The following is a 24,096-nucleotide window of genomic DNA, read 5'->3' as shown; positions in this document are numbered from 1 at the left end:
AGGATTGGGTGCAAAGGATATGGAGAGCCTGAGGTTAAATTTAGGGTGAGGGAGACAGGGAGAGGGATAGGATGAGGGAAACAAATGGGAGAAATAGGGAGACCGGAGAGGGAAGCAGAGGGAGGATAGATTGTGGGTGACAGAAAGAGGGAAAGGAAAAGAAGGATGGATGTTTCGTTACATACATACATACATATTCAGCGTCCATAGTACAGGTGAATACCGTATCTGCACATTGTTGGCATGAAAGTCACCGATGTCTACAGCGAATGCGTCATCCATTCCTAAAAGGCTGAGCACAGTTATCCTGTTTTGACATATTGTGAAGTAGGAGGCACTGTGAAAATGACATAAAACGACTTTGGAACTAGACAAACATTTCGTTAAATTATATCGTTGAATGATGAATTTCCAAGGGTAGTTATGAAGCTGAACCGTTCAGTATAATATATCAATTTGTGTACTCGCCTCAGCAAATTACTTTCCACAGCAATCAAATCAAGATGTCACTTTACTTCCAGAACTGTCCCTAATGGATTTATAAGAAAGTATTAGCCTAAATGTAGAATAAGCGGTGTTTGCCGCTAGATCAGGCCACCACCAGACGATTTCATTCATAAATATTTCATTTCAGTTCAGTTCATTCAAGGTAGATCTCCAGTAGTGAAAGAGCTAAACAAAGACTATATTAATTCGAAAAATCAATCCCAAGCTCAATAAAGCTGCTTGGAAACAATAATAAACTACAAAAATTAGTGAGTTTTGGGTACATTTGAGTGGTTTTGGGTCATTCCCGCACCAGTTGTTTACTACATAATGGTGTCTTGAGTGTACCGAAGTGTAACGTCGAAAATGCCCCTCCCATAACCTGAAAGAAACAGCAGTAATGGTGACTTAGCCATGTATCAGGGACGATCTTTCAGGGCGGGGAGGTCCCTGAGAAGTAAGTGTTAATGTCTTCGTTGTTGGAAGGGAAAAATAAGAAGGTAGCTCCCTTCAGACGTGTTTATTTACTTCTGGTCCTGTCATGTTTACATTAGTTAAAGGTAGTTATTTAGACCAACCCTGCCCTTGTGAGTGAAGGTATGTTAGTTAAGGATGGAGGAGGTTAAGTATCAAGCAGTTTTGTATAGAAAAGCGCACCTTAAAACGTATTCTAGCCTAAAACACATTTAAGAAACCTAACCAGTCCTAGCCTAGCGACTTAGCTCATTGGGGTAGTTGCATTCTGCCTGTTCATAATTGTCAATATTTAAACATTGCCATGGTCAAATAGTGCCTGGTATGATTCTGTATCTTAAGTTGTGGAGGATAAAGATTGATAAATTGAGGTATCACCAGTGCAAAACACATATGTTGAGTGTAGGCTACTGGTACATTTGTTTTGAGAATAATCAAGTTCTTTGTAAAGTTCATCATATACTTGCCTTCTTCAGGTATTATAGTTCCACCAGAAAATGTATTAGCATCACTAGCAATAGTAAAGTAAGAGAATACTGATGCAGTAATTCCCACTTCAAAATGTGTGAGCTGAGGAAAACCCTAAGGAAAAGATAGAATACTGTAATGGGAAATTTAGATATGTCAGATTGGGATAGACCTTCATTGGAGACTATCTCCATGAATTACCCTACATATTGTAGAGTAAGCATGAAGAAAATCCTTTAAAGTATGAGTAATGTTAAGATTCAGAACAGGTACCAGTATTTTTCTGGTATATTTTGGTGTTTTTAGTTGAAATACGACCCTCACTTCCATAAGATCATTAATGTTAATGGTAATGACACTTTCAGACTACCGTACCATATGTAACATTCTCTCCACTGAATATAATCGTCTGGCGTTAACTTGAATAGAATACTAGAGTTGTCTCCACCATAATAAGGCTAATACTGTATTGCACTTTCCCTCATACCATCAGGCAGTAGATATCATAGAGAAATAAAATTTCCTTTTTTTTTTTTTTTTTTCCCCAGTGTCCCTATGCTCCTGATGAAGCATTACAGCTCTAGTTTTGATGATCGAGAGATGGAAGGAGAAATATTTTTGTCTTTCTTTATATCATCCATTCCTGTATTCTCGCATCAGAAACATAGAGGCCCTGGGTGTTGGTCATTCAGTCCAGGCATTTAAAGCAAGTGTACAGCCACTTTTAAAATTACTGTATTTGTTTATATTTTTATTAGGGCGGCATGACAATGAAGATGACAACATTGTGCTGGACTGCAAGTATGGCGTGCATGGTGTGCTGCGCCAAGTGGTGAGACATGTCTGCCGACAGGATGGTGCCACAAAGAGTCGCCGCCTGGGCTACCTTAATGCAGCTGTCAGGGCAATAACGAAGATCTTGGCATCAAACCACAACAAGAAGTCTCCAAGCACAGAGAAACCAGTGAAAATGCAGATAGAGTCAACAACAGCCACTGACAAAGAATTGTCAATTTCATCTCAGATTGACTTTGGGGAGGAGGAGCTAACCATGGAACATTACTTCTGTCTGTGAGTTAACCCCCAACAGCATGATGATGTACTGTTTTTCATGATTGATATCTCCAGGTGATATTGTTAAGCTATGGAGAGAAGTCCACGATAGATCCCAGGAATTGTCAATTAAATTTCCATTTCTAAGTACAATATATAAAGCTAATCATCAGTCAATTATGTCAGTCGTGTGGAGAGAATTGTGATATTCTAGAACATAGCCTTGACATATATTAAGTCTTTGTTATGTCTTGCCTATTTTATGTCTGCTTTTCAGTTAAGTCCATAGTAAATCAAGAAAAATTGCATGCTGTAGTAAAGTTTCACTGCCATCTGTCTTTCAGACTCACCAGTTTGCCCCCAACTTACAGTATCAGTTATATGAAAAGGTGATTTGTTTTTGAAGACATACCTGTTGCAAAACGAGGACTTATCACAGTACTGGTTAGCTGTATGAAAAAAGTTGATTTTTGGACAATATCCCTTTATTTATAGTGAGGATTTTTTGTATAATGAGGACTGCCTGCATGATTTTTTCAGGTTACGCTGCTGCCTAGTGCATGAAGGGAAGGAGGTGCGAGCAGGTGGTCTCCGGCTGCTGCGCTACCTCATGCAGACCAAAGATGATGTTCAAGCCCTCATCACAGTTAATACTGTGCCTCTCATTGTCAGGTGATTAGCCTCAGAAAACACTTCCCTGAGGTGCCCTGTGTTGATATTTACAGTTAACACTGCACCTGTCATTAAGGGTGCTTCCTTGAGCCTGAGTATATACTCCCAACACCTTGCTGGGTCAGTAGGTGGAAAAAAGGTAGCTGTGGATGGTAATGATAATGTGGACCACTTTACCATACATGATTTATTGTTTATATGCAGAATATTGATGATTTATTGTTTATATGCAGAATGTTGTTGTGCAGTATAAATTTTTGTGTGGTGTATGAGAAAGTAACATTTTTCTCACCCTGCCTTTTAGGCAGGACAGGTTGAGGATGGTGATAGTAACCACTTCTCTGTTGTCTTTTCAGATGCATAGATATAATGCTTGATAATCAGGTTGAGAGAGTTCAGGGTTTGAGGTTAGCTCGTCGGATGCTGCAGGTAGCTCCTAGCCTCTTCCCAGTTGCCCTTGCTCGCTGCCTTGTTGCCATTGCTCGGGATGGTGCAAAAGAGAGAGACCGCTTACTCAGATCTGCCCTTGCCACATTAAATGAAATGGGTGTGTACAGTGTTAAACTTTATTTGCTGTAATTCTAGAGTAATACAGGCGTACATCACAAATGCAGGTCGTTAGCTGGTAAACGAACTTAAAGTATAATGAGAGGATGAGGACCGGGTAGTAAATACAGTATATGTAATTTAATTTCTGGCATTTATTTCAGCTTTGTTAAACCCACATGTGTTTGTGGAGTGTGGAGGTGTTGGGGTGGTTTTGCACAACATCCTGGACTGTGCCATGCCTCGGATCAATGAGGCACTCATGGGCTCTGTGCTGTACCTCCTCAACACACCAGAATGGCGGCCTCATTGTGGACAACTACACATGATACTTGCACCATTCTCAGACTTCCATTACATGCACACCAGTTATGACCCAGAATACTACAGTAAAAGGTAAAGCTGATGATGTGCTTTGTAATACCAGTATCTGAACACCAGTCCAGATTTAATCCTTTGTGTTTGGGCGACATCATTTTAAGTTTATTCTTTCTAATACCAAATTATTTTAATCATCCTTAGAGCATGTGGAGCTACATGGAGAGGCAGACTGACAAAGGAGGGAGTGAAGGGTCACTGTGGTGTGGATGTGGATGTAATAGAAAAAATACATTGAGGTGGTTTGGCCATGTGGAGAGGATGGAAAGCGAGAGACTAATGAAAAGAGTGTATGCGAGTGAGGTGGAGGGGGGGAGGGGGAGGCCGAAAATGAAATAGAAGGATGGAGTGGAGAGGTATCCGAGAGAGGGGAGCGTGAGCTGGGAGCAAGGCAGTGAAGTGGCATTGGACAGGACGACATGGAGACGATTTGTTTGTGGTCTCCCCTTACAGGGTTAAGGTGTCTGGCAGTAGTTAGATAGATAGAAAATAGCCTCAAAAAAGCCTGTCATGTTGAAGGGATTCAGCAAGGTGTGCCAACATGTAACATATCCAGTTTACAGTCCGTCTTAAACCATTTATAGATAGTGCTTATTTCTGTCAAAAATGCCATTTGAGTCCAGGCTAAAATTAATGATATATGTTAATATGTACAGAAATCCAGCATGCAGTACCCTTGATTTTATAAGCACCTAAATAATTATCATACGCTTTATCATTGCATTTCCTGAGTTGACATTGTATGAGTAGCAGCCGAAACTTTTTTATTATTACTTTCAGTCTGATGGACATTTTTATAGATTTATTTTTGCCATGTCCAGAAACTTTTATTCAACTTCTGGGAGACCTCCTGTAATGAAAGGGTAAATGAAGACTGCACTGTATTTTGCTTTGCAGTTTGTAAAATATCTCAAAGCTGAGTTACATTACCTGGAGACGGCAAGAATACCGTTAAAAGTCTGTCATCAGACTGCATGGTTTAAGCTATTAGAACTAATTTTCTCTGTCTGTCAGAACAGTGGGGAGATCTTGAGCTTTCTGTACCTTTCAGTTTGCAGTAGGAATTCCTGACTTATTGTCAAGTGAAAGCAGAGAAAACACTAAAGTGGCTTTAACCCTTTCACTTGCATTGCCAGAGTTTAAAGAATTGTGCATTAGTCAGGCTGACAACAAACAACTATATTTTGTTGATTGAAATCTTTGTCAGTCAAAGGGTTCAGTGATACATTTATGTTTCACTCCTGGTTGAGGGGGTTAGAAACATGAAAAGCACAAAGATCTAACTTCAGAGTAATGTTACAGTGAATCATGAACAACCCGTAGTGAGAACAGTTGTTGATACTTCAAAATCGTACTAAGGATATACCTTTAAATAAAGTATGCAGAGATGATTAAGTGTAGTGGAGAGAGCAGAATGAAGTACTTGTTGGAGATATATAAGAAGGCATGGATGAGTGAAACTGTGCCAGCAGAGTCAAAAAAGGCTGTGATTGAACTCCTGTACAAAAATAAAGGTGAACGAAATTAGTGCAAGAATTAGCTGTTGAGGCATAAGTTTATTGAGTGTTGTAGGATTGGAAGGATCATTATAGAGAAAGTAAGAGAGATATCAGAGGTCCTAGTGAGTGATGAACAGGGTGGCTTTAGGAGTGGCAGAGGATGTGTGGATCAAACATTTGCAGTGAGACAGATAGTGGAGAAGGCTTGTGAGAAGGACTATAAGGTGTTTGTGGCACATATGGACCTGGAAAAAGCATACGACAAAGTAGACAGTGAAGGATTGTGGAAGGGTTTGCACATGTATAGTGTAGATGGTAAGCTGCTAGGTGCCGTCAAGAGTTTTTATGATGGTAGTGAGGCATGTGTTAGGGTAAATGAGCATCTTAGTGAATGGTTCACGATCAGTGTGGGTTTGCGAGAAGGCTGTGTGATGTCACCATGGTTGTTCAATATATATATGGATGGGGTGATGAGAGAAGCAAAAACACGAGTAATGGAGAGAGGGATGGGATTAGTAATGAATGGTGATGGATGAAATATCTCAAATTTGTTGTATGCTGATGATACAATGCTACTTGCAAGTACCAGACAAGAGCTTGGTAGACTAGTGCAGAGTTTTTCTGATGTCTGTGAGCGTCATGCCTTGAGAGTAAATGTAGAAAAGAGTAAAGTGATGGTAATTGAGAGAGAAGGTAACTCCCATTGTGATGTTACAGTGAATGGAGAGAGACTGGAATTGGTTAGAGAGTTCAGGTACCTGGGTACAGTGATAGAAGAGAGAGGAAAATATGCAAAAGAAGTGGAAAGTAGACTGACACGGGGAAGGAAGGTAGCTGGTGCAATGAAGGCCTTGATAAGAAACAGAGACCTGAGTGTTGCAGCAGCACGAGGCTTACATGACTTACATGAAGGAGTGTAAGTGCCAACTTTAACATATGGATGTGAGACTTTGGTGAAGCATGAAAATGAAAAGTCATGAGTGAGAACATTGGAGCTGGGATTGCTGAGGAATATATGTGGAGTACAGAGAGTGGATAGGATATGAAATAAAATTATTTGTGAAAGATGCAGAGTGAGGAAGTCTGCGGACACCAGAATCGATGAGAGTGTACTGAGATAGTATCGTCATATGGAGAGAGTGGAAAACAATAGAGTGGTGAAAAGGTATATCTGAGCAAATTTGAAGGAGGGAGGAGTCGAGGTGGGCCAAGGAGAAGGTGGAGGGATACGGTAGATGAGTGTGTGAGGAAGAGAGATATGGACGTCGGTGAGGCTAGGGGACTGACAAGAGATCGAGCTGGCTGGATGAATGTTGTTAGAAGAAGTGCATGATCAGGGATTTGACACCCCTTTTTAATGTGACAGGATTTGGATTGACTCCATTTGATATGTTTATGTAATGCTACTGAATGTGGTGAAAGTTTTTGGCATATCAGATAGAGCCAGGATTCTGTGGGCTTGAATGATAAGTGAATGGAAGCGTGGCCCATTGGATTGGGCTATCTTGGGCAGTCTGGATGTTGCTACTCCTCACCCTGCCCTAGGGTGGGCAAGGAGGTCCGGATGATGGTGATGATGATGATGATGATGAGTAATTGAATAATGTGGTACATGTAAATGTTGGTTTTTATAGTGAGGAGCGTGAACTGCGGACTCAGGCAGGGAAGATGGCGGTGTTGGTGTGCCTAAGGAGTTGGCCGGGTCTGATATCACTGTGTCAGCCCCACACGGCAGCTCTGCGGTCCCTGGTGGCACTATTGTACCCCAACCATGAGGACACCAGGGTGAGTCTATCTGTCTCAACCCTTTCACTACTGTGGCATCTTTCTTTTAGTGAATTGCCCTAAGTATGGGGATGCAGTGGAATAGTAGGTGAACTTTTGTCCTTGACTTAACATGGGTAATGACAGTGTGCCTGGCTATAGTTTTATGAATAATTTGCAATACCTGGTCATTTACTCATCGTACTCTAGCTTTAGTAATTACAGTAATTGTGTTTATTATTGTCATCGACAGATTATTTCATAGCACATTAACTCTTTGAGTACAGTATGACAGCATCTGTTTTGTGTCTAATTCCAAATAGTTTTACTTAGCGTTGAGACTTCAAGCAGAAAGGTTTATAAACTTTCCTTTAGCGTCCTCAATGTAATATTTATGTTCTTTTTGTGTCAGTATAGCTGTTGCCATGTGATTTTTGTTATGAAAGATATCATTACCCCAAAATGGTTATTAGAGAGTACAGTATTTCTTTCTCCATCAGCCGATGAAGTATGTAAGAGCTGACTAAATTGTCAGTAGCTAGTACTTGTGCCAGGACAAGGTTAAGACATCACTTTACAGGAGGAGTTAATATTACTGGTTTTCACACATCTGTATGGTCTGTTATATGTTTCTTGTAGTATTTAAAATAATTCTCTTTCAGAAAGCAATAATCGAAGTTCTGTACGAGGTTTTCCGTGTACCAGTGGGTGAATGGACAGGTGATTATGATATTGCCCTGGCCAACTATGGATCGGCCTCTGCCTCAGACACGGACCTGTGGCGGCTGCATGAAGGCTTTGTGGCCGCAGAGGCTAAGGCAGTCTTACCCCACATTGCCAAGTTCAGGTCAGCCTGGTAGTACATATTTTGGCATTGTACAGTACTCATAACTCTAGTTACAATCAGTTTAAAATATTAAACTATTTCTGACTACCAACAACTATTTTTGAATACCAACAATCCAAACAGTTTAAAATATTAAACTATTTTTGGAAACCAATAATCCATCATCAGCAGAACGAGCACTGTATGTTTAAACTACTATTTTCTGTGTGTATATTTGGCACAGGCATCTTTGCAATGATGTGAGTAGTTAAAGAAGTGAATATTATCATTTGATGAAAACAAATTGCTACGACATAGAAAAACATGCATTTCTTCCCCATTTTCCAAGATTTCATTATAACTTCATCGTGCATCTTCCTCCACAGACCAAATCTGATCCAGAACCACTTGGCATTGGTGCTTTATACACTAATGTGTGTTGACCTTGTCCCAGCCTTGTGTGAGGTCATCGTCACAAGCTCGGCTCCCCTTTCCGTGAGGACCACATTATTGCTTGGTAATAGTACTTTGTATTACTTTTCCCATGGTGTTAATGCTTTGATACCTGGTACTTAGTGAGCTGTTGTATTCAGCTGGATGTGGCCCACAAAGGGCTTAAACCTAAGGAATGGTTGAAGTTTATTGCACACACAATGCCATATATTGGCAAGGAATGGGTCATTCATGTCTTAAGTGTCTAGACTGAATAGCCAGTCCCCTAGTCCCAGCACTCCTGATGGAGTAATAGAGGTGTAATGCCAGTGATGATGATGAGTAATTTTTTAATCTCAGTGATATATATTATGTCTTGCTGTCTTCAGGTGATTTTATTTATTCTTGGGGAAACCTCTCACAGTGAAATGGTCTGAAACACTCTCCATTGAACTGCACCTGTGTGAAATTTCTCCCTAAAGCTGAATGAAATATCAGATGGTAGACAGAATAAAACAATAATATTCTTAGGTTGAAGGGTTTAAAAAAAGAGCAGACAGGAAGAATATTTTAAAAGATCCGAGAGGGGGCAGGGATGAGAACAGAGGAGTGATAAACAGGATTGGATTTATTGGTACAGTACACAAAAAATGAGTGTCATGCCTAAGAGTGTGAGACTGGCTGAGGTGAAGCTTGGAGTGATGAGGCTGAAGAATGGAAAGGCAGCTGGTGGGATGGCACCCAGTAGTAGTGGGATATTGCATTGATTTGCACACATTCCCTTTCCTGCCTGTCATACAACATGATGGTCATTAGGATTACTCTACAGCTCCACAGCAATGCTACATTTCTTTCTTATACCTCATCTATCCATAGGCAGGAAAAAAGTGTAGGATGATGATGATGATGGAATGCCAGATTTTTTTTTTTTTTAAATAAATATTCAAAATACAGTACTATAAAATATATGTGTAGATCGTTAGCACTGTGAGGTAGTTAGGATTCTGGGGGCTTGAATGGTGTATGAATGAGAGTCTATCCAATTTCATTAAGCATGTTTTCTCTTTCTGTACTTGTGGATCTTGCCTCACTCCTTCCTTAGATGAGAAGCAAAAGTCAGAATGATGATGATTTAATAATTTGCAGGTGAGTTACTACATCAAAGTAACCAGAACCTGCCAAGTGAGTGTGTTTCCGTGTGGCACTCTCTTCCACTGCTGTTGGAGCGTGCTGCAGGCCCCGATGCCACCCAACGCACCAGAGCCACTCAGGCCATTACTGCCCTCCTCATTCTCTCACGAACCAAGCTGGCCTCACCCACTGCAAGTGCCTCACTCTACCTCTCCACCATTATCAACCACTCACCCAAGGCCAAGGAAGCCACTCCAAAAGCCTACACTCCAGCACTTAATGTTAAGTATAGTAAGGTAGGTTATGCATCTCCTTGGGTTGTATTGTCTGGCTAATGAAACTTTCTAACAAATCTTCCTTAGTACCATAACTTTTATAGCCTGTTTCACCATTGTATTCTCTTGTTTACCTTTTAGTTCTTTTTTTTATTTAAATAGTTCTGTAGAAATCCTAAATAGGATACTTATAAACCATATGCAGGCATAAACCAGTAAAGAAGAGTTGTTAATAGCCTCCAGAGGTGACAGAAATGCAGTCCCTTGTCATTTTGTGTATCTTTGTGTAGTGTACAAGTGAATGTAGAAAACATTGAACAGTGCCAGTAAGTAATGGGATCATATATCAGTCTTACAGCAAGAGATATTTTTTGGTGTTACTATTTGGTATTGTCTATGACATTATAGTATAGTGAATGAAGAAAGTGTTGTACAGTGCCCATGACTAATGAAGCCATACAGTATTATGACAGTAAGTTATATTATGTAACCTTATTTGTCTGTCATTTTGTGGTGTCATAACAAAGAAAATATCCTACTGTATAGTGCCAGTAAGTAATGAAGTCATACATTATCTCCTCTTTGCAGTGGCTGGGAAAAGACCATGATGAGTTAATTCAGCAGACTATGAAGGACAGTGAAGTGTTGGTAGATGGCAAGAACCATGATATGTGGAAGTGGGAACTCATCATTGCAATACTCAAGGTAAGCAAGTATTCTCACAATATAGTTTTTAATTCATTTGTTTATGTATTTTTTGTTTATACAACTTTGTTTTTATTTTTTTCCTGACCCTGGACATAGATTCTATTGAAAAACAAGGTAGCAGAGCAGTGCAGTACATCATTATTAATGGGAGAGAAGGAAGGGGAAGAACAGCAGAGAGACAGTAGGAAATGCATAAAAGTCAAGTATATTTGTTTTTGTCTCTGTCACTCTCTCTCCATGGCCATCCTCTTTTGGGAAGATTTGGGAGAGAATAAGATATTGGAGATGGTGAAGAGTTCTTATGATACAGGAAAGTCTCATGTACTTGGTAATTTTGTTGTTCTAATATGGTATATATTTATCAAGAGCATTCCTGAAGCCTTGTGAATACATAACGGATGATTTTCATTGTAGTGTAATTGACTTAAAACTATTTCACAGTATCGTATAGTACCATACATAACTGGAAGTAAATGTACTACAAGAGAGTTAAGGAAATTTGTTGTTTTTATTTTGTGTTTATTGAGCTTATTTAGAATGTATTTATTTGGAGATATGTAAGAAGCCATGGATGAGTGAAACTTTGCCAGCAGAGTGCAAAAAGGCCGTGATTGTACCCATGTGTAAAAATAAAGGTGAACAAAGTGAGTGCAAGAATTATCATGGCATAAGTTTATTGAGTGTTGTAGGGAATATGGAAGACTTATTATAGAGAATGTAAGAGAGATATCAAAAGTCCTAATGAATGATAAACAAGGTGGCTTTAGGAGTGGCAGAGGATGTGTGGATCAAATATTTGCAGTGAGACAGATAGTGAAAAAGGCATGTGAGAAGGACCATAAGGTGTTTGTGGCATTTACGGATCTGGAAAAATAATACGACAAAGTAGACAGAGAAGGATTGTGGAAGGTTTGCACATGTATGGTGTAGGTGGTAAGCTGCTAGGTGCCGTCAAAAGTTTTTATGATGGTAGTTTTTATGTGAATGGTTCACAGTCATTGTGGGCGTGCGACAAGGTTGTGTGATGTCCTCATGGTTGTTCATTAGATATACAGGTATGGAAGGGGTGATGAGAGAAGTATAAACATGATTAATGGAGAGAGGGATGGCATTGGTAATGAATGGTGATGGATGGAGTATCTGAAATTTGTTGTATGCTGATGATGCAGTGCTGCTTGCAAGTACCGGACAAGAACTTGGTAGACTAGTGCATAGTTTTGCTGCTGTCTGTGAATGTTTTACCTTGAGAGTAAATGCAGAAAAGAAGAAAGTGATGGTAATCATGAGAGAAGGTGATTCCCAGTGTGATGTTACAGTGAATGGAGAGAGACTGGAATTGGTGAGAGAGTTCAGATACCTGGGTACAGTAATGGAAAAAAGAGGAAAATGTGCAAAAGAAGTGGAAAGTAGAGTGACACAAGGAAGGAAAGTAGCTGGTGCTGTGAAAGCCTTGATAAGAAACAGAGGCTTGAGTGTTGCAGATGCACGAGGCTTACATGAAGGAGAGTTAGTGCCAACTTTAACATATGGATGTGAGACTATGGTGTGTCATGAAAATGAAAAGTCACGAGTGAGATCATTGGAGATGGGACTACTGAGGAATGTATGTGGAGTACAGAGTGGATAAGATACGGAAAAAAGTGATTCGTGAAAGCTGTGGAATGAGGAAATCTGTGGACATTAGAATCGAAGAGGGTGTACTGAGATGGTATGGACATGTGGAGAGAATGGATAACAATAGAGTGGTGAAAAAAGTATATCTGAGCGAATTTGAAGAAGGGAGGAGGCGAGGTGGGCCAAGAAGGTGGAGGGATATGGTAGATGAGTGTGTGAGGAAGAGAGGTATGGAAGTTGGTGAGGCTAGGGGACTGACAGGAGATCGAGCTGGCTGGATGAATGTTGTATGAAGAAGTGCATGATCAGGGATTTGGCACCCCATTTTAATGTGACAGCGTTCAGATTGACTTTATCAGATACGTTTGTGTGAAGCTACCTTAAAGAATGTGGTGAAAGTTTTTGGTGTATCAGATAGAGCCAGGATTCTGTGGCTTGAATGATGAGTGAATGGAAGCGTGGCCCATTGGATTGGGCAAACTTGGGCCGTCCGGATGTCGCTACTCCTCACCCTGCCCTAGGGTGGGAAAGGAGGGCCATATGATGATGATGATGATGATGTATTTATGTTAATGAACGTTTTTGTTGTTTTTAGTGGCCTTCAGTATCACTACAAAAACTGGAAGAGAGTAGCTACAAGCTGTTTGTTAAGCGGGTGCTGTACTTCTACAAGCCAAGTGCGGGGCTATTTGCCAATGTGGAGCTGACACGTGATCAGGCACAGATCATGGCCCAGGCGCTACTCCACTTTAGTGATTTTCTTCTGGCCATACCACAGGTAAAATGTGATTCAGATTATCACAGTTTTTTTCAATACAGTTGATACTGTAAATGGGGTGTCACTGAGGAATCAGTTTTTTTTGGTGAACAATGGAATTTTACTCAGTTTTGTCATTTATACTAAAACGCATAAGAGAACAAAATGGCAAGTCTTGCTAAGGACTTTCTGTACATGATATAATTACCAGAGAAGTAGTACGCCATCCATTTAGTACTGAAGCAAAGGTCTTCCTAAGTTAATTCAGATTGTGGTATTCTCCTAAGATTTGGTACTAGTTCATCCTCTGTTTTGGAGCATAGCTATGAGTTGGTATTGAATACAAAGCAAAGAATGGTCCAAGAAGGCAAGATGTGGGAACACTGTATACAGTTTTGAGTCGAGTTACCAGACTTGCATATGTTTGAAGGCTATCACCACAAAGGTAATATTTTGTGTAATGCCAAGTGGTTTATTTTGGAAAAAATGTAACAGATTTTATTTGCATGTACAGGTATTGAGCTGTAATAAACCAGTATATATGTTTTCATATATTTTTAGGTAATTAATTGAAGTATATATAGTATTACTGGATATAAGATCCATAATTATAGCTTATATTGACATCATTCCAGTTTGTGCAGGTTGAATGAGTAATGTAGTACAGTCAGAAATTGCAGTACTGTGAATTTTCGGTATGGATAATGTTAGCTTTCTTCACTGAATGTTACTGGTGCACAGCGTATTTTAAAGGTGGAATAAGTAATATCTGTAAGCACTTGCACATCCTTCATAATAATCACTCACAGTATACCATAGTTGCATGTGCAGGTGCTAGTGTTGTCTTAACCATGAGGAAGTAAATGGTGACACAATTAACATTCTTAATTTCTTGTGACTCACTCAGCTTGATAAAAATTTTTGGCCATAAGTGGGGTAAATTACTAGAGTTGTCCTCTCATGAGAGATTATTGTTAACAGAAAAAACAGGCTCCTGTGACTAACTCAGCACAAACAACTGCTTGAGTGAAACTAGAATGAAATATGGTAGTTGTCCCAGCCTTTAGAAAGTTAGCTTACTCCTGACTGAACTCTTCCCACACCTTCAGGATGACGGTGGTCGTTACCTAGAGGAGCTGCTAGTAGACCTTAGCCAGCACCTGGGTCATGTTGTCTGTGAGCGCCCTCAGCACGATGCAGTGCTCTCCCCCTCGCACCTCAACACCACAGCTTCACAGTACTATTTCCTTGCACTTGGAAAACTCTCACGCTCACCACGAGGCCACCATATGCTCCTTAAGTCTGGCATAATAGAACAGTGAGTAGAATTTCACTGGCTTTTAGCTTAACATAACAGCTGTACTATTAACTGAGAGAACAGAAATGTATGCATGCCCCCAGTATATGATGGTCGTTTATGGAATAGTGTGAGCCTTAGATGTGGCCAGCCTGCATGCCATATTACAGAGCACATTCAGCATTGAATAGGAGAATAAAATACATCTTACTCTCATCATGGATTTGATGATTGACTCACAATAATTGGGGATTGCCTTCTTTACAAACTCAGAGGTAACAGTACAGTATAGCCTATTTTGCAGGCTTTAACAAGTAATATAATTCGTAAGACTATTCTCCACACTGAAATATTTATAGAGATAGCTTTGAGCCCTCTTGCTATATAGGGATTCTCACAACTGAATATTGTCATCTAACATTAACAAGATTAAAATGCCAAAGTTCAGCCATTGCAATGAACAGGTCATGAATTTTGTGTTACATTGCTGCTTTAACCCCCCCCCCCAACGGTGGCTCACATAATATTGTAATATATTTTTATTTTACTGTGGCTCACATAATATTACGAGTGCATAAGGCAAATAGCCTCATGTAATGCCGTATTACGTTTTCATGTTTCCTGCGTTCATTTGCATAAGGGTGCAGAAACAATAGGCTGTATGGTAACACTGGGATGCTCCCAGCCACGCTCCTGCTTGCTGTGACTGGCCAGCCCACCTTGAGTGAGCTCAGTCATCATCACTGTGTTGTTATGGATAGTCTCGACCTTCGACCTCTTGTGCCCACTCCCCTTCACCACTCACTGCTGCTGATAGATACTCTGACCCTACCATGCATTCAAGGCTGCCCATAGCCTCAACTCCTACAAAAGAAAAACCACCAAGAATTTTGAATACATCATCTAAAATATCAGGGGTTAGCAGATTGGTTTTGAGGGTGTGCAGAGAAGGAGTGCAGTGATAGGAAACATGACTCTTCCAGGTGAAGAGTGCTGTGAAATGGCTGAAAAATGGGAAAGCAGCTGGAGTTGATGAGGTGTATGCAGAGATGTTTAAGTGTAGTGGAGAGAGTGGAATGAAGTGCTTGTTGGAGATATGTAAGAAGGCATGGATGAGTGAAACTGTGCCAACAGGGTGGAAAAAGGCTGTGATTGTACCCCTACACAGAAATAATGGTGAGCAAAGTGAGTGCAAGAATTATCATGGCATAAGTTTATTGAGTGTGGCAGGGAGGGTATATGGAAGAAATATTATAGAGAAAATAAGGGGTGTCAGAAGTCCTCGTGAGTGATGAACAGGCTGGCTTTAGGAGTGGCAGAGGATGTGTACATGAGATATTTGCAGTGAGACAGATAGTGGAGAAGGCTTGTGAGAAGGACTGTCAGGTGTTTATGGCATTCATTGATCTGGAAAAATTATACAACAAAGTATACAGAGAAGGATTGTGGAAGGTTTTGCGTATGTATGGTGTAGATGGTAAGCTGCTAGGTGCTGTCAAGAGTTTTTGTGGTGGTGGTGAGGCATGTGTAAGGGTAAATGGGCATCTAAGCGAATGGTTCGCAATTGGTGTGGGCGAGCGACGAGGTTGTGTGATGTCCCTATGGTTGTTCAATATACAGTATATATGGATGGGGTGATGAGAGAGGTAAAAACACAAGTAGGGGAGAGGAGGATGGCGTTGGTAATGAATGGTGATGGATGGAATATCTCAAATTGTCGTACCGGTATGCTGATGATGCAGTACTACTTGCAAATGCTGGACAAGAACTTGGTAAACTAGTGCAGAGTTTTGCTGATGTCTGTGAGAGTAAATGTAGAAACAAATAAAGTGATGGTTATTGAGAGAGAAGGTGACTCCCAGTGTGATGTGACAGTGAATGGAGAGAGACTGGAATTGATGAGAGAGTTCATATACTTGGGTACAGTGACAGAAAGAGAGGAAAATGTGCAGAAGTGGAAAGTAGAGTGACAAAAAGAAGGAAAGTAGCTGGTGCAATGAAGACCTTAATAAGAAACAGAGGCTTGAGTGTTGCAGCTGCACGGGGCTTACATGAAGGAGTGTTAGCGCCAATTTAATATATGGATTTGAGACTATGCTGTGGCATGAAAATGAAAAGTCAAGAGTGAGAGCAATGGAGATGGGACTGCTGAGGAATGTATGTGGAGTACAGAGAGTGGATAGGATACGAAATAATGTGATTTGTGAAAGATTTAGAGTGAGGAAGTGTGTGGGCACAAGAATCAAAGAGAGTATACTGAGATGGTTTGGTCATGTGGAGAGGATGGATAACAATATAATGGTGAAAAAAGTATATCCAAGCGAATTTGAAGGAGGGAGAGGGCGAGGTAGGCCAAGTAGAAGGTGGAGGGATATGGTGGATGATTGTGTGAGGAAGAGAGGTATGGAAGTTGGTGAGGCTAGGGAATTGACAAGAGATTGAGCTGGCTGGATGAATATTGTAAGACGTGCATGATCATGGATTTGGCACCCCGTTTTAATGTGACAGCGTCTGGATTGGCTCTATCTGATACGTTTATGTTAAGATACAGTACGTGTTGAAAGTTTTTGGCGTGCCAGATAAAGCTAGGATTCCATGGGCTTGAATGATGAGTGAATGGAAGAGTGGCCCATTGGATTGGGCAAATTTGGGCTGTCTGGACGTTGCTCCTCCTCACCCTGCCGTAGAGTGGGAAAGGAGGTCTGGATGATGATGATGATGATGATGATGATGATGATGATGTTAGCAAATTGAGTAATGTTGACTTTGAATACTTAGTGGATGAATATACAGTAGTGATTGCGCTGCTAGATGAGAGTGAGTACATGCATTTCTTTCTTTTTTATACCATACCCTAATATATTTATAAGGTTAAAATTATTTTCTAGATACAATACTTTTTCCTTGAAATATGCCCGCCTGTGAGTTGGGCTACGTAAGTTTTTTGCCTGTCATGGAGGGGTTAAGTTACCATTCATGATGAAGTATAAGAACTGATGATGTTCTGAAATTCTGCATAGCATTGGATAGATTTGTAGTTGCAACATTAAGGTCTAATCCATTGCACTCTTCATCCACAGGCTGCAGGAATTGGTCAGTGTGTCTGTGAGTGACATGTATGCCAAACTGGTATCAACCTGTTTGGACTACTCATCTAACGATATCAACAGGTATGCGTTTAGTGCAGTGTATTAGTGGTCTAGTTTTCCAAGACTTAAGTGAGGGCAGCTGTAGTAATGGTATGCAATTATCAGAAATGTAAGACTGCATGTACATTATTTCACAGTACAGTACAGTCATTTCAGGTGTTCAAACATGATGTGCGTACTAAGTATGCCTTTCAGTATTCAAACTATTACACAGCCGCAAAATCCCACTTCAGCACTTACCTATTACTCACATATTAAGTTTATTTCTGGTTAGTGTCTTTACAAAGCATTTCATCTTCACCATGATTCTAATTTTAAACCTTGCATCACTCTAATGAAAAGGTCGGGTAGGCTCTTGATATTGAAAAACGAAAAACATGAAGTAGGAGATCCATCATCTGATTGCCCAGCAAAAACAGGCAGTATTGAACCTCAGTTCACTAATCATACAATTATTTATTTATCTTTTTAATTAATGCAAAACCATCTACATTAACATGCTCTCCTCTTGATTTGGTCATTTTTTCAACCTCTGTGAATCAGAGTCATCAGCTGGCCAGCCAGAGAAAGTGTCCATTCACATGCATGGTTTGATGTAACATCACATTTTTTCTAGTACTTAATGTTCACTTCATGCAATATAATCATCATCATTCATTCATCATCTCATCCTGTGTTGTCCCATGAGGAACGTTGGAGCCCGCAGCTAGGCAAGTTGGTCCTGACATTTACGATGAGAGTGGCCAGCCTCACTCATCCGTGAGTGGCATTACATGAGCAGTAAACCCCAACCACTCCTTGGATATAAACCTGCACGGGCTCAGTCTGATTGGAGCGCCTTAATTACCCACTAAACCGCCAGGTGCCACAATTTGGTTATATGGTTACCATCTAGTGTAGTAAATGGTTTCCTGGGTTACAGGAAACCATTTGGCTTGTCACTCAATGTAGAGACCATAAAGCAACACTACATTGAGTGAGTGGATGATGGGCAGCCCCACCTACCAGGACATGCAAATTATTAGTCTTTAATAAGCAGTTACCAAGCTATGTGATATTGTTCCAGGTCCATCCTAACCAAGATCTTGACGGGATGCCAAGAGTCTGCTCGTGTGTATGCCACCAACTTGTTGCGTGTGTTTGTGCGTGTGGGTGCTGAGGAGTTCGCAGGCTGGGGAGTGGAGCTTCTTGTGGCTCAGCTCAATGATGAGAGTCGAATTGTGTCTCTCACTGCACTTGATGTTCTAGAGGAAGCTTGTGATAATGAGGTAGTGTTAAGCATTTGACTCTTTTGTTTAGGAGATATTTTCTAGGCTGACTGTACAAGCAGTTGTCAAAATGCAGGAAGAGCTTGAAAGAAAAGGATAATAATTTACTGAAAGTATTAACGGGGGCTGTTTCCAACCCATTCAGTAGGAAAGATCTTATTAAGCTTATGAATATTCTTTAGTAGTATCAGTGATGTAATGAAAGAGAATGCTGTACTGAAAGGGAAAATTAAATGTAGTAACATTAATGCCATCCAGATAAGAAAAATTGCAAAAATTCATATACTCGCATCTCTTATAGTACTGTACTGTAATACTGAATTGGATGATGGATGGATGGATAAACAGTTGTATCTGTGGAAGGGGATAACTGGACTGACTTTTGTTGTTTTTTATTTACAACCAAGCTCATGCAGCGTTAACACTTATACACCTTTATTTCTTGCATTTTATAGGAATACTTGGATGCTGTGTTGTGTGCACCCCCATCAGTGCTACACCTTGGGGACCGTGGCCAGCTGCTTATGGCAAAACTCATCTCATCACCGCGAGGATTTAAGGCATACCATGATGCTAACTTCATCAGCACACTCCTTGAAAAATGGGCAATTATATATAACTACAAGTAAGAATAGCAGTTGTTAATTATTTGGTGGGTGGGGTTAATTATTTTCTTATGCCGGCCATAAATACACAGGCCAGCCCGTCCGGTGGCCTGAAGAGGCCAGCCTTAATGAAGAGGTCTGTGCTCACACACGATTCAGTTGGCCTCATGTCTAGAGCTCAGTTGCAAGTGAAACACCATGTCGTGAGGGTGGCCATGGACGCTCCGCTGCCCACAGATGACCTGGAGCTGTATGCTATTGGGACTGTTGCCACGGCCTATATTGCAAATAATAGGGAGGAGGAAAAAAATGGACCAAATGGGCAAAAGATGGGTTGATGAGAAGGAGTATACTGTATTGTCCCATCTGACTCTGTTGAAAGAACTGTGAATGTCTTTGCCCCCACCAACTGACACAAGACTGATGCCTGATGGCCTGCGGTACCCCATACACGCTTAGTTTTCCTGAACCTGAATGGAGCCCGACCACGAAAATCTGTCCATGACAGATCCCAGGACGGCCGTTGTGGCCGTCTGTGCAGGTGCCTGTTCCCTACCCACACACACCCAGGTTTGCCTGAACGGGCTGGCCTCTTCAGGCCACCGGACAGGCTCACCTGTGTGTATGGCCCGCTTTAATGTTGCTCAGTGTTGAGGGGCTGGTTACCCTCTACAGGATATAAATCAAAGGAGAAGGAAATTTCAGTTCTGTCTCCTTCCTTCTGTGATATTGGAGGTTTAAGGCCACTTACACCACTGTACATGGACAGTAGGGTTATTATATCTCAACTGCAGTGTAGATCTATCAACTCATATCTGTATATGTCAGATACATAAAACAGAGAGCTAAATGTGGCTTGGGTGATTTTGAGTAGGGCAGGTAAGTAAAAGTGTATGATAGGAGAATGGTCTTAGAGACAAACAGATGTTATAGGTGATATAAATATATGTGACTGTTTAATGGTGGTAGAGGATTGTAAACATAGTGCATAATGAGAGCTAAATGTTGTGTTGTTATGTATGTACTCAGAGTTGTATTGTTAGTTACCGTACTGAATATTTTATGGGTATGTGGATATGTGGACTTGGTTTAAATGCATATATATCTTGTAATTATTCAGCATTAGTATAAGAAGGGAGATTGAGAGAGATTAGGTAGTATAAGATTATTATGTGGGGTTGTTAAGGAGTATGATGGTGGAGCAAAACGTTATCATTTTACTCTTCACTCTAACTAGGCGTAAGATTGACATCTCTGTATCTTGAATGCTGAGCTGTAACAAAGTATTAACATAGGAACATTGTGCTAGGTACAGAGAAGTGGTATGGAAAGGATGTAGAGCCATAATATTCTCATTTTGCTGTTGAAATATTGGAAGTAAGCTACAAAAGTGGGAAAAATTTTGCCGGTTGAAGGTAAGAGATCTTTTAATGTTGTACCGTTACATAGGTATGTGCGGCTGGTGCAGACGCAGATATGTGATGCCATGACGCAGCATCAGCGCGGTGAGGACGGGCAGTATGGGCGTCGCTCTGGCAGTAAACATGTGGTTCACGATGTCTTCCTTCTCCCTCACCTGTACGGCTCCCTTACCCAACACAGGCACGGCTTCTCTCTCCTCATGCAAAACCAGCATGTCAAGGATATGGTACAGGTACGTTGATACTGAATTTATGATCTTCATCGTGTTCAAACGATTTGTAGACGAGAGCATTTGTATAAATCATGTTGATAAAATTGATTTTGAAAAAAAGTTTTGCATTACCCTGTACCTACTGTATATGAATTCTCATTTTCTCCTATTGGCTGATTTTGAATTCCTTGACTACTGGATATCTTAACCAGACATAACATGGATCTGTTTTACTCCTGGTTAGTGTTATCTTCACCCTCTACCGTACAAGAGAGAGAGAGGGAGAGAGAGTTACTTTTTAACTACAAAATGTCCCAAACTGAGTAAAGTCATCAGGTTGTTACAAAGCTAAAAAATTATTTTAAGCTAGCAAAATTAACATAAAAGTGATATCATCAGACTGAAAGGGTTAACTTCAAATTACTCGTACTTCTTACTGCCGTCATTGTAATATCACCATCCCTTGCTGACATCATCAACTTAATCCCGACCTTTTTTTCATCTAAGGATGGATCTTTCCCAAACAGGTTGTGAAAACTGGTGAGGTTGCCACACCTCAAGACATCTTCCAACTCAAAGCTGCCATCTGGGCCCTGGGTCACATTGCCCTCAGTAGTGACGGTGCTGGGTTCCTGAGCTGTGAGGGGGTGCTGCCGGCTCTCACACATCTGGCTGCCACCTGTCCTGTTTACTCTGTACGAGGCACCTGCTTCCAGGCTCTTTGTTTAGTGGCAACCACCAAGGAAGGAGCAAGTCTCCTAAAAAAATTGGGTAGGTGTGAAGATCTAAGTGTAAAATATTTGTTTGTTGCAATTACTGAGAGGCTTGGTGTCTGGTGCTTATGTTAGAACTTTACAGGTAGTTAATTTAAAAGCTCAACAGTTTTTTATATAACTAGAATTTGATTGGTGGAAGGTATTTTTTTTTTTATTATACTCTAACTCTGTCTAACTTATTGACAGAGTTAGAGAAAGAACAGAGAAATTAGTTGGAGAAGAACAGGGAGGCTTTAGGAAGGGAAGAGGTTGTGTAGATCAGATATTCATTCCTAGATCTTTAGTGGAAAAGTTTCTAGAGAAGGGAAAGAAGTTGTATGCGGCTTTCATGGATTTGGAGAAAGCATATGACAGGGTGGATAGACAAGGATTGTGGAAAGTGTTAAGAATATATGGAGTAGATGGGAAGTTGTTGAATGCTGTGAAGAGTATGTACGATGGTGCGAAGGCTGCAGTGCGTGTGGATGGTGAACTAAGTGAATTTTTCTCTTTGAAAGTTGGGTTGAAACAGGGATGTGTCATGTCTCCTTGGTTGTTCAATCTGTACATGGATGGGGTAATAAAAGAGGTACAAGGTAGGGTAGTGGATGTTGGATGGCCCTGGTGAGAGAGGATAGTGTTTGGAAACTCCCTGTACTTTTGTTTGCAGATGATACTGTGTTGTTGAGTGAAGACGAAGGGGAGCTGCAAGGCTTGGTGGATGAGTTTGGGAGAGTGTGTAAGAAACGGAATCTAAAGGTGAATGTAGGGAAGAGTAAAGTGATGGTCTTTGAGAGAGGTGAAGTCAGTGAATGTACAGCGAGGTTGGATGGTGAGGAATTGGAAAATGTGAGTACGTTTAAGTACTTGAGTAGTGTGATGAGTAAGGATGGAGGTTTGGAGGATGAAGTGCTTGAAAGGGTACAGCATGGAAGAAAGGTTGCTGGTTCTTTGAAAGCAGTGATAAGAAACAGGGAAGTGAGCATGGAAGTGAAAAAGTTACTACATGACAGTATTGTGATACCAACTCTAACGTATGGAAGTGAAACTTGGACGTTGTTGGAAGGACACAAGTCAAGAGTGAGAGCAGTGGAAATGAGTTATTTAAGAGGAGCCTGTGGAGTCACATGGAGAGACAGGCTGACGAATGAGGATATAAAGGAGCGTTGTGGTGTTGATGTGGATGTGATAGGAAGCGTTATGAGGAACACACTGAGGTGGTTTGACCATGTGGAGAGGATGGAGGGTGAAAGACTGACGAAGAGAGTGTATGTGAGTGAGGTGGAGGGGGGGAGAGGGAGGGGGAGGCCGAGGATGAGATGGAGGGATGGGGTGGAGAGGTATATGAGAGAGGGGGGTGTGAGTTGGGAGCAGGGCAGTGAAATGGCGGGGGGACAGAGCGACTTGGAGGCGATTTGTTTGTGGCCACCCCAAACGGGATTGAGGCGTCTGGCAATAGATAGATAGATAGTTAGTGTTACAAATCCATTGATACAATACAGGGACTGAGTATGGAGGCTGCAAGAGGACTGCATGAAGTTGTGTTAGTGCCCATGTTAACGTATGAGCAAGAACTTGAGACTGCTTGAATTAGAAAAGTAAGCAGTTAATTGGAGGATAGAAGAAAGTGTACCTGGATGATGGTTATAGATCATCATCATCATCATCCAGACCTTCTTTCCCACCCAAGGGCAGGGTGAGGAGTAGCAATGTCCAGACAGCCCAAGTTTGCCCAGTCCAATGGGCCACGTTTCCATTCACTCATCATTCAAGCCCACGGATTTCTGACTTTATCTGGTTATAGATTTGGTGGTGAAAAGGATGTGAGCTATTGAAATTGAAGGTCAGAGGAGGCCTAGAAGGCTGAGAAGATGGTGACCTGTGATATATGAGTGTTTAGTAAAAATGTTTGAAGGTTTATGAAGTAAAAGAATGGACAGAAAGCTCATATGCATGGATGGAGAATGAGATGCATATTACAAGGTTGACGCCTCTTTTGTAACTTGGTAACTTGGTAGTCAGTGGAATGACTCTGCCACAGAAAATACAGTACTGGGAGCACATGCATACAGGAAAAAGTATGGTAACTGAATATATGGATTTGCCTGTGAGGTGAAGTCAGAATTGTAAAAGTTTGAATGGTGAGTGAATGATTGTTTGGTCCATGTTACTGGGCACCCTCATGAAAATGCTCATAGTTTCTTTCGTATGTCTTGATCCGTACTCCCTCCATTTTTTTTTTCTATATTTAATTAAAGTTACAATTGTGATCTAACAGTTGCTAAAATGGCTACATGTAATATATT

General features: G+C 40.9%; 1 protein-coding gene across 1 annotated transcript in view; it reads left to right on the top strand.

Annotated features, from left to right (window-relative positions):
• The first annotated feature begins 867 nt into the window (after nucleotides 1–867).
• The window catches only part of rictor (rapamycin-insensitive companion of Tor), a 36,745-nt gene continuing 13,516 nt past the window's right edge, over nucleotides 868–24,096 (top strand). Inside the window, exons 1-17 of the mRNA XM_080278721.1 lie at nucleotides 868–943; nucleotides 2,187–2,499; nucleotides 3,022–3,153; nucleotides 3,510–3,700; nucleotides 3,864–4,095; nucleotides 7,211–7,361; nucleotides 8,003–8,187; nucleotides 8,553–8,683; nucleotides 9,745–10,025; nucleotides 10,593–10,709; nucleotides 12,922–13,104; nucleotides 14,193–14,401; nucleotides 17,461–17,550; nucleotides 18,596–18,797; nucleotides 19,253–19,422; nucleotides 20,852–21,056; nucleotides 21,563–21,806. Coding sequence (XP_080134847.1) covers nucleotides 901–943; nucleotides 2,187–2,499; nucleotides 3,022–3,153; nucleotides 3,510–3,700; nucleotides 3,864–4,095; nucleotides 7,211–7,361; nucleotides 8,003–8,187; nucleotides 8,553–8,683; nucleotides 9,745–10,025; nucleotides 10,593–10,709; nucleotides 12,922–13,104; nucleotides 14,193–14,401; nucleotides 17,461–17,550; nucleotides 18,596–18,797; nucleotides 19,253–19,422; nucleotides 20,852–21,056; nucleotides 21,563–21,806 — 3,079 coding nt within the window. The 5' untranslated portion in view covers nucleotides 868–900. The remainder of the gene's footprint in view (nucleotides 944–2,186; nucleotides 2,500–3,021; nucleotides 3,154–3,509; nucleotides 3,701–3,863; nucleotides 4,096–7,210; nucleotides 7,362–8,002; nucleotides 8,188–8,552; nucleotides 8,684–9,744; nucleotides 10,026–10,592; nucleotides 10,710–12,921; nucleotides 13,105–14,192; nucleotides 14,402–17,460; nucleotides 17,551–18,595; nucleotides 18,798–19,252; nucleotides 19,423–20,851; nucleotides 21,057–21,562; nucleotides 21,807–24,096) is intronic.

This window comes from Coenobita brevimanus, chromosome 74 (genome assembly GCF_032717465.1).
Source record: "Coenobita brevimanus isolate Jiangsu-jjx chromosome 74, ASM3271746v2, whole genome shotgun sequence".
In the NCBI taxonomy this organism is placed as follows: Eukaryota; Metazoa; Arthropoda; class Malacostraca; order Decapoda; family Coenobitidae; genus Coenobita; species Coenobita brevimanus.
The sequence above is the reverse complement of the archived record's forward strand: the minus strand, read 5'-3'. Positions and strand labels throughout refer to the sequence as shown.